The 10290-nt window shown below is 42.6% G+C and overlaps 1 protein-coding gene across 1 annotated transcript in view; it reads left to right on the top strand.

The window, feature by feature from the left end:
• LOC140332350 (uncharacterized) overlaps window positions 1–9525 on the top strand; it is an 18559-nt gene extending 9034 nt beyond the window's left edge. The window contains exons 4-7 of the mRNA XM_072413623.1: window positions 523–993; window positions 3544–3689; window positions 5828–5928; window positions 6484–9525. Coding sequence (XP_072269724.1) covers window positions 523–993; window positions 3544–3689; window positions 5828–5928; window positions 6484–6676 — 911 coding nt within the window. The 3' untranslated portion in view covers window positions 6677–9525. The remainder of the gene's footprint in view (window positions 1–522; window positions 994–3543; window positions 3690–5827; window positions 5929–6483) is intronic.
• The last annotated feature ends 765 nt before the right edge of the window (window positions 9526–10290 follow it).

Below are 10290 nucleotides of genomic sequence, written 5' to 3' on the forward strand. Positions count from 1 at the left end.
CCTTGTTCACAGGTGTGTGTTGGCTGGATACATACATGTAGAATAGGGCTCTTGACATGGATAAGGCAGGAATACATGGAAAGGTCTCCTTGTTCACAGGTGTGTGTTGGCTGGATACATACATGTAGAATAGGGTTCCATGACATGGATAAGGCAGGAATACATGGATGTTCACAGGTGTGTGTTTCTAGGTATGAAGCACCCATAACACAATGACGTCTCTCTGACACACACTGCTGGGGCTCGCAAGGAATAGTGGAAGAGTAAATACACTTCATGCTTAGGGATCTTCACTGCTCAGGTACAGATAATCTATCTTCATCTTACAGAATCAGAAAACACAAAAAAGTGAATATATATTCTCTGTGCAACTTAATGTTAGATCAGCTTCGTTCTTACAATCCCCATAATGATAACTGAAAGCTGAATTCTGTTTGGTCTCCATGACTTTCTGCTCTCTATAATTTTGTTCTTTTAATATGATTTTATTAGTTTTGTTCTTGTCTTGGTTACATGTTCCAGATGTTCAGGTGTCTAGTGATCTCCAACAGACAGTGATCAGTCACCAGGCAATGATCAGTAGTATGAATGAGAACCACATCAATGTGGATGACCACCTGAAATCGGTGAAGAAGAGACTGGAGACCACTGAGAGTGAGCTGGAGGAAACCTATAGAAAGATGGAGATGACCGAGCAGAATATGGAAAAGGTCCTTCTGGAGCTGGAGAATATGACGCAAAACCACATCCATCTGAACAGCAGTCTTACTCAGAGTGTCCGGAGGGGAGAGGAGCTTCTGTCATCAATGAGCAACGACCTGGCAGCCATCAAGGCTGAGCTGGAGAAGGCCATGCAGAGCAAGGACGACCTGAACAGCTCCCTATTGCAGTGTCTGCAGGATGAAAAGACATCGACAGCCAACAGGCAAAAAGCAGAAGAGACGCTGAATGACGTAACATCAAAACTGGACCAGTGCTTGGCCCATAAGAGAAGTATATGTTCTCATATAAATATGTTATTGGGTTTTTATGTGTGAAGTTATTCAGTTATATTTTTACCTAAACATTACCTTTTAAGCACCAAAGACAAAATTGTCCTATAACACTTTATTTTCCAATGTTTCCAGATACCCCTGCCAGATGGCACAGATCGATCTGGTCTTCTCCACTAATAAGAGGTGGTAATAGGTGGTAAAAGGGATCCTATAATCAGGAGGATTGAAGAAAAGGACCTCCAAGGTTCTATTCTCTATATTATTGCCTGTGCCATGCACAACACAGGAAAGGCTAAGACAGCTAAATGCATGGCTTTTGTCCTGGTGTAATAGGGAAGGGTTTGGGTTCATAGAGCACTGGGCTGACTTTTCCTTGGGGTACAACCTGTATGCCAGACATGGACTGCACCTAAATGAAAGGGGGGAAATGTTATGCAAGCGGGTGTGGACCCACTGTGCCACTGACAGCGTAGACTCCAGAGGGGCGTGACTAAGCAGCTACCAGGTCTTCGCTAGAGCCTCCGATGGTGAGGATAGGCTTGGGCTGTGGGGTAGCTGCCAGGTGCCACTTCAGAGCAATCCCCAGGCCAGTGGCAGCTGACCACAGGAGTTAAGAAGCAAGGATACAGAACCAGGGTCAGGCGGCAAACAGGCAAAGTCCAGAAACGTAATCCAAGGTCAGGGTCAGGCAGCAAACAGGCAGAGTCCAAAAACGAAGGCAAGGTTCGGTACACAGCAAGGCAAACAGACAAAACACTTTAGCACTGAGAGTAACGCAGGTAAGCCAGAGATTGCTCAGGCAACTTCTTGTGGTAGGAGGTGCCTTTAAATACCTGCAGGGCATCAGCCATTGGCTGTAGGAAACAGAGGGCGTGTGTGTGTTACCTCAGAGACACACCCACACCAGAGCAAGTCTCAGCATGAAAGAAACACTGACATGGAACATAGGTAGTGGGTTACCTGAGAGATAGGACCCGGCGCCCAAGCCTGCGATTAGGCCTGCAGTGCTAACAGTACCCCCCCCCCGACAAGAATTCTTTCAAAAGACGGGGCGCATTGATATTTTCTCTGGGTTCCCAAGATCTCTCCTCAGGGCCAAACCCCTTCCAGTCTACCAGAAACAGGGTTTTTCCTCTACTCTTCTTCATCCCCAGAATGGCTTTTACCTCATATACGTTCTCATCACTGACCGCTACGGGAGCTGAGACAGGTCTCTTGACAAAACGATTCAGGATGACGGGTTTTAGTAGCGATACATGGAAGGAATTCGGTATCCGGAGTGAGGCTGGCAGCTTAAGTTTGTAGGAAACATCATTAATTTGTTCCAGGATTTCAAAAGGACCGATGAAGCGTGGCCCCAATTTGTGAGAGGGAATTTTGAGCCGGATGTATTTTAAATTTAGGAGAAACTCTACATCTCTTATCTGGGGAATTCTTCATGCGGACAGAAGCATCCTTAAGAGCTCCCCTAGTCTCCTCCCAGATTTCAGAGAATTCTCTTGTAGTAGCATCTGCGGCTGGAATACCAGAAGAAGAAGACACCGGGAGTGGGATATTTGGTTGTTGCCCATAAACAATAAAAAATGGCGATTTCTTGGATGACTCGCTGACATGATTATTGTAAGAAAACTCAGCCCAAGGTAATAACTCAACCCAGTTATCATGATGCAGATTGATGAAATGTCGTAGAAAACTGGTCAGGATTTGGTTGACTCGTTCCACTTGACAGTTAGACTGTGGGTGATAAGCAGAAGAAAAGTCCAGAGACACATTCAAGAGATTACAAAGAGCTCTCCAAAACTTAGACGTGAACTGTACACCTCTATCTGACACGGCCTGACACAGTGCTAACAGGAAAGATTTATTGCAAAGTTAAACTAGAACGGGGGGGGGGATGGGGGCAATCAGAAAGGTTAGTCAGGGGTCAATCACCAATGGAGGGTGGATTGGGGATAGTTGGGGGAAGGGTTGTGGATAAATGTATGGAGCTTCCTATGTTACACACAAACATTGGATTGTGTAGTACTAGTTGTACTAAAAAACAAAATGATTTGGCAAACAATGATGGTAAAAGCAGCAATGGTATAAGGAGCCTGTTCACCAATGCTAGAAATCTGGCAAACAAAATAGGGGAGTCGGAAGCCTTAATGAGTGAGGAGAATTATGCCTTAGTTGGCATTGCTGAATCCCGGCTTTGTCCTTCCCATGACTGGGCTGTCAGTATTCCTGGTTATAGTCAAGCAAAAGGTGATCTGAAAGTGAATGTGAAAGAAGAAATTGTTGATGGGGCATGTGACCATGCTGGGACATTATTGGTGGAGTTGCATATGGATGAATAATACACAGGAAAGTTACGTACACACATCAGATGATTATTACCCCACACAAGGGGATGTGTTTGTTTCCCCATTCCCCAGGTGGTTTAGGTTTCTATCATCCCGGGTGCCACCAAGATACGCTCTGACCTACATTACTTTGTGGATAATCCAGATGTGCTCAGTTTATCTCCATATCTTCACTATGGGCTCTTGCTATCTTCTTGTTTCAGGTCTTTGTCCTGAAGGTTGGGTGTTCTTCGAGATGAAATGCCTCTGGATTTCTGGAAACTTAGCAGAATGGGAAAATAGTAAATTTGACTGTGAAAGGAAAGATTCCAATCTTATTACCATACAGACAGACAATACGGCTCTTCAGGTAAATGTTATATATTTATATAGATAATTCACTCATCAGACTGTAGATTCACTCACATGGAGTAGAGTTGCTTAAGTTATCCAAATACTTTGTGAAGCCGATGTCCGTCCTGTAACACAAACCTGTTTGGTATACCTGGAAGATTTATGGTTTGTTTGCTTCAGTTTGGGTTATAAAATGGTGGCATGAACAGAAGATTTCTTCAGACTGAGAAGTTTTAGCTAACTTTATGACTTTTTGGGGGGAAAATGGAAGATGGTAGAAGATAGTAGATGAGATGTACTGAGCCCAGAATATTTATTTCTATACTGGAGTTTCCGATTGTATAGAAGATTCATTGTTACTATTATGTCACAGCATATTATACTTCTACCAGCATCCGGCATGAGATGACAGAGTCAGTGCTCCTCGTCATGTCTGGGGCAAAGATGGATGACACCCAGCCCATTACAAGTAAAAGCTACCTGGGCGCATTGTCCCTTAGCTTGATATACGAGGTCTGTCTATGAAATAAGGAGATTGTGTTTCCATCTGTATCACAAAGTGACATGATTCTGATCTCTTGCCATGAATGTGTAAACTTCTCCAAACACGCAGGACAAACGCCGGAACTCTCTGCTGGTTAGTTTGTTGTCAGTCAGCTTTATTACCGTTGTGTTTCCCTTCATGTGCTGAAATCATGAGAAGTGTTAAAGTTGAGCAAGGCATCAAATTTATATATTTTTAGAGAGCCGCAACGAAATTTGTCCTGACATTCTGCAGCAACTTGAGGTGGAGCCGAACCTTTTCTATAAATTCATCACTTGGTGCCGAAACCCGGATCTTCCCCATGTATCTGAAACCAAACCACAGTCACTGGAAACACCTTCATCACCAAGAACCAAAAAAGTCCAAAGTCACAGCCATGTCATCGTGTTTTGTGACATGAAGGCGTCATTTTGGCAGAATGGGTTCCAGAAGGCACAACAGTGACCCAACATTATTATAAGGAAGACAAAGCTGAGAGAGTCAGGAAAAGACGGCAGAAATGTGGGAAATGGTTTCATTCTTCGTCAGGACAATGCTCCTTCTCACACAGCACTTTCTGTGACCGACAAACACATTACTTCGCTGGAACATCCTCCATATTCACCGGATTTGCCATCTTGGCACTTTTTTGTTTTTCTTATATAGAAATCAGTGATTTACCCCGCTAGTGGTAATCCCGAGTCTGGCTCGAGGACAATTGGTAATCCTGAGTCAGACTTGGAGTACCTAAAAGCAGAATAAAAACCCACTTACCTTGTTCCATCCCTGTCCCCCGGCGTCCTGCTGGTCCCTGCAGGTCCTGGGGACATGTCCTTCTCCTCCGTTCTCCAACCGCGAAGTGCAGAGACGTCCTACGGGGTTTCCCAGTGACGTCGGTGCATAAGTTGGTACGGGAGGGACTTAGCGGCGTGAAATTCAAATAGTTTTGTTTTGGATTTAATACAAAATAGCTGTACTAAGTCTAATACAAAGAAATATTCAATATATATTATATATGCTGCTGTACAGTTATATTACATTATACATTATTTTATTTTTTTAACAGATTTTTTTTTTTAAGTTTAATAATAAATTTATTAACTGTTATGTGTTTGTGAGTTATGCCTAAGAATGATAGGTCTTTAATGTAAAATAAACTCCAAAAAAAATGTTTTTTCGCATACGGCCAGAATCAGACCGCTAGGGGGGGGTTAAAGAAACACGCTTGATCTGCTCCACACCTTCCACCAGGGGGAGACAAAACAGTATTGGTGCTTCATTGTAATTGGAGAGAATATTGAAGGGGACAAACTTTTGAATAGTGATAGAAATAAATAAAAATGAGTTATTAATCTCATTATTTTATAGACAGACATGGTATTAGAGTGTAATTAGTGTGTAATCTTTGTTTCTACAGAGATAAATGATGACATTAAAACGGAAGCAGGAAAGGCAGACAAATCTCCATTAGATAGTGATCTCTTGGATTATTGATTCCACTGATATAATGATGTTATTGGACCATAAATGTTATATGTGTTAGATTTTTGGGGGGAGGAGCATAGTAACTGGGAAGATAAAATATGTACAAATCTACTGCACATTCACTCTAACAATGAACTTATTCTTAGCGATTCCTGAATGAAGAATATGGAGGATTCTGGGTTGGCAAGGAATTGTTTTGGAAGTCGGGGAGTCAAGAATGGAAATGGCCCAAACCATACCAGTCATTGTAAGTAAAATGAAATACATAAACACAGCCCTATCTGTCCCCTCAGTTCCTCCAATTACCCCAAACGTACATATCCTCTTCCCACACATGGCTCCAATACTTCTTTAGTGCTCCCCCCACATTCTGAAATCAGCTCCCTTGTCCCACTAGGGACTTACCACAATTTTCACCCACATTCTACATTTGAAAAGCCCTCAGAACTCAAATCTTTTCAGGATCACCTACCCACCCATTAATCTTTCTTAGCCAATTATTAATGTCCATTATTCCACTCTCCCTGATAATGCTATACTAGGCTCCCCGAAAATGTAAGATTGTAAGTACCATTGGGAAGGGTTGCTATAGTTCTGGTGTCCCCCATACAGATCCTGCCGTGACATTGCAATAATTTGCCCCAACCCCCTTCTCTGTCACTTAATGCTATTATATATTACTTGTATTCACATATCAGAATACATTGACACCTATGATTGTTTTATTGGTTGCCTACAAATATATCCTGAAAATAGATCTCGACATTGTGTGTGTGTTGTATATGATATTGTTTCTTTATAGACCGAACAATCGTTGTCTGAGAATCATTGACGGCAAATTACAGAACATTCTCTGTACACAATATAATCGGTGGATCTGTGAGAAGAATCTCGTAATCACTTCACTAAAAAAGTCACCATATGGATCTGCTATGAAGAGGCCGGAATTTACCCTGGGAAATGCAGAGTTCTACTGCAACAAGAAAATGAACTGAGACAATGAATTTTATTTTCTCTTTATTAGGTCAACCCACAGATTAACTTAGCTGAGGACATTGTGTGCCTACCTACCTGTACATAAGGAGCCATGGTGGTTATCATTCCTGACCTTTCCTATGGAGGATGCTACTCTCCTGACTGCCAATTTGTTGAACCCAGGTCAAGAAGGTCGTCAATGACAGACACTGGCCTCTCCCACCATCTTTCTGTAAAGCTCCTATTACACTGATGACCATGTCCCTGGCAGGTAAAATGTGCAGGGAATATCTCACCTGCTTGTCTCTCTACTCTCTGGTTGGAGCACTGAGGCATCTCTGTCTAAAACAATTCATATTGTCACCACTGAAAAATATGGCCTGACTAATCCAGCCAGTGTTGGAGGGACACATAGGATCATGTGAATGTTTCACCATCCAGCTGAATGTGTGTGTGGCTTTATGTTCCAACACAGCCATCCTTATGTTATACTGCAATTAGCAGTTCTGCCACTAGGTGGTTGTGACGAGCGCCCTCTCAGCCCACACTCTGCGCATAGACTTTCCAGCACGCTCTGCAACAGTCCACGCACAAGCAGGCCAAAGAGGGGCCGATACGGGGCAAGGTTAACCACTCCTGTTAACCCTTGCCAAACACAACATTGACAACCGAAGTTTTGCTTCTGCTTCTTTAGTGTTACCCACTGCCACTCCAAACCAAGATGTCACCGAAATCACAATGTTATAGAGCAATGTTGTAGAGCTTCGGGTTAGCAAGTTACACTATTTCTAGAAAGATTCAACTAGCGCTTTTTTTGGTGTTTATTAAGTAAAAACATACAAAAACACAAAACATAAACAAATTATAGAAAAATAAGGACCGATCTAAGAACAATAACAGAACAATAAAAACAGCATACAATAGAAGGGAAAACTGTGAAATTATACTTAGGTATAGTTACCCATTATATATAGGTATAGGTATAGTATACCCATTTATTAATGATCTTTGTATTTCTAATATACCATTCTGTATAAATAATATAGTAATATATAGTAACTATAGTAATATCTAATAATAGAGGAAAGCCTGGAAACCATCATTAGCCTGTCCTGGTGAACCATAAGTCCCAGGCATGCCCAGTTTGGTCTCTGTGAACTCCTTATTTTGTGGTGATTAATATTCTGGGGGTTGGCGGTTTGTAAAACCTGAACATATTGAGTAATGAATATTTCTATAACAGGGGCATCCTAGGTGTGTCTGTAGGTCATCATACTCCATGTGGACACAGCCCCTCAGACAGCCCCCACCCTGCTGTCATTGGATGGTCCTATTAGTCCCACCTCTGTGGTTGGCATAGAAAAAGCCATGTAAGCCCAGCAGAGGGAGCTCTCACTGATACCATCTTGTTGCTAAGGACAACGGCACTGACACATTGAGCACTGCAGGGAGCCCGGTGACTCTGACTAATAACTTTACACAGCAACCTGGACCAGGAAACCAACTCTACCTAAATATTATTTCACAGTTTTCCCTTTTATTTTGCACTGTTAGGGTTCTGCTATTGTTCTTTGATTTTTTTTTACTTGTTAAACACTATAACAATGTAAGCTGAATCCCTGAGTGCTCTAAGTAGAAATATTGTTATTGTTATTGTTAAGTTGCTAACCGGAAAACCCTACTATAAATATTGTGATTGCTGGGACATCCGTCTGGAGTGACAGCGGGTGACACAGACCATATAAAAAAGCTGAAGTATAACTGAGGTTGTCAAGGGTAACGGTGCGTGCTTCCCTCTCAGCAGGTGGTGGTGGTCTACCTGTGATGGTGTGTGTGACAAGGGGTAACAGAGTGGTAACCTTGCCCCGTGACGGCCTGGTGCGCGGACTGTTGCTGTGCGTGCTGGAAAGTCTATGAGCAGGGTGTGGCCTGAGAGGGCGCTCGTCACACCATACATAAAAGGTCCTCTAGAATCTGGATTGTCAAAGAATGAAAGGGAACCAGGACCCCTGCCTGTCCCCAAAGACGGTAAGAGAGATCACAGGGAAAGGAGACCTCATCCCCACAACATGACCCATGTGTGGTGATTCTGCCGTTTCAGAGCTTGTCTGGGGGCCCACAGATAACTTTTACCCTTGGGAATGGGAAGAGGAGGTACCTATTCCTAGAAAGGGTCACAAATCTATAGAAAAAAAAATACTTTTTTTATTGTTTTCTTTCATTTTAAAATCAATGCTTACCTGCAGGTAAGCATTCCACAAATGTCCAAATAGATTCCCACAATGAACCCTTCCAATGTCAACTGATATCTGATACTGCAGTCGAAGACAGCTGTCCTCGGCAGCCCTTTTGCTGCATTGGCCAGACACATGTAAACAATGACATGATTGGCTGAATACAATAATTTCTGTCATTGTTTATTTGTATCCAGCCAATCCAACAACAGGGCTGCCGAGGACAGCTGACCCCATGCTGAATTCTCTAAATTCAGCATTGGAGAGTTTCCTAGTTTACTTTGTACCACTGCACCGGCACACAGCTCCATATTCATTCTGTTCAATCAATGGGAACACGTTTATAGTTATTTGTAATTAAATTCATTGTGCACAGTTATTGTATACTAATCCAGCACACACGGTGCATCCAAGATGATAAAGAGACAATAACAAGAGAAGAATAAAATATCTTTTTTATTAGAATCTCATCACACAGCGATAGGAGACAATCTTCATCATAAAAGAACAAAATAAATTGGTGATATCGTTTTCACATCTAGAGAGGACACAGAGCGCTCTGACCTCTGCATGTGACACAAAGCCTGACAATGGGCAACATGGGAAATAAGGGAATGTGCCAGTGAATCAGACTTGTCATCCAGAAGGGTCAATGTCTGTCTCTTTCTGCAATACAAACCTGCCTGATCACCAGTTTTTACAAATAGCAATGAAATCTACCTAACTATACGGTAAGTGCACGTCAGATGAGGAATGACATCACATGGTCAGTTACCTGTAGTGCCCTGTATTCTTAGATAGACAAACTGTATCCAAGAACACATAGTAGAATCAGAGCACGGCAACAGCGATTGTTGCTGTTGCAGCGCTGTACTATTGGTTCTTGGATAGAGAAACTCTCTCCAACAACACATACAAGTAATCTGATTACAATCTGATGGCTCTTGCAGCCCTTAAGAGTCCCTTAAAAAACCTGAATTCTCGCATCACTGACTTCAATGGCGTTCAGATTCGGCATTTGATCACCCGGAGAATTTCTCACTATTTGATCGAATAGCTGTCCAATCGAATAGTGAGCTATCCTACCGTCACTACCGAGCATAATTTAGGATCAATGTCATCATTCACTGATCCCCCCAGCGGGAACAATAAATGGTGTAACATACTGAAGTTACCCAACACCTTTTTGGGCACCAGGCCCAACTGAGAAATCACCAAGCCTTCCAGCGGCAGTCACAGAAAGGCCCACTCATCCTGCCCAAACTCATGTCCTTAGCCAATTTTTCTGAAACCACTGCTGGGTAACTCAACACCAATCTCAAATTCCTTGGTTCTGCCGGGATTACTGCCAAACTGCAGGTTATGTGGAACCCCTCTGCAAAACCCTCCTCAAGTGTTTT

The sequence above is a fragment of the Pyxicephalus adspersus genome, chromosome 6, assembly GCF_032062135.1.
Source record: "Pyxicephalus adspersus chromosome 6, UCB_Pads_2.0, whole genome shotgun sequence".
Lineage (NCBI taxonomy): Eukaryota > Metazoa > Chordata > Amphibia > Anura > Pyxicephalidae > Pyxicephalus > Pyxicephalus adspersus.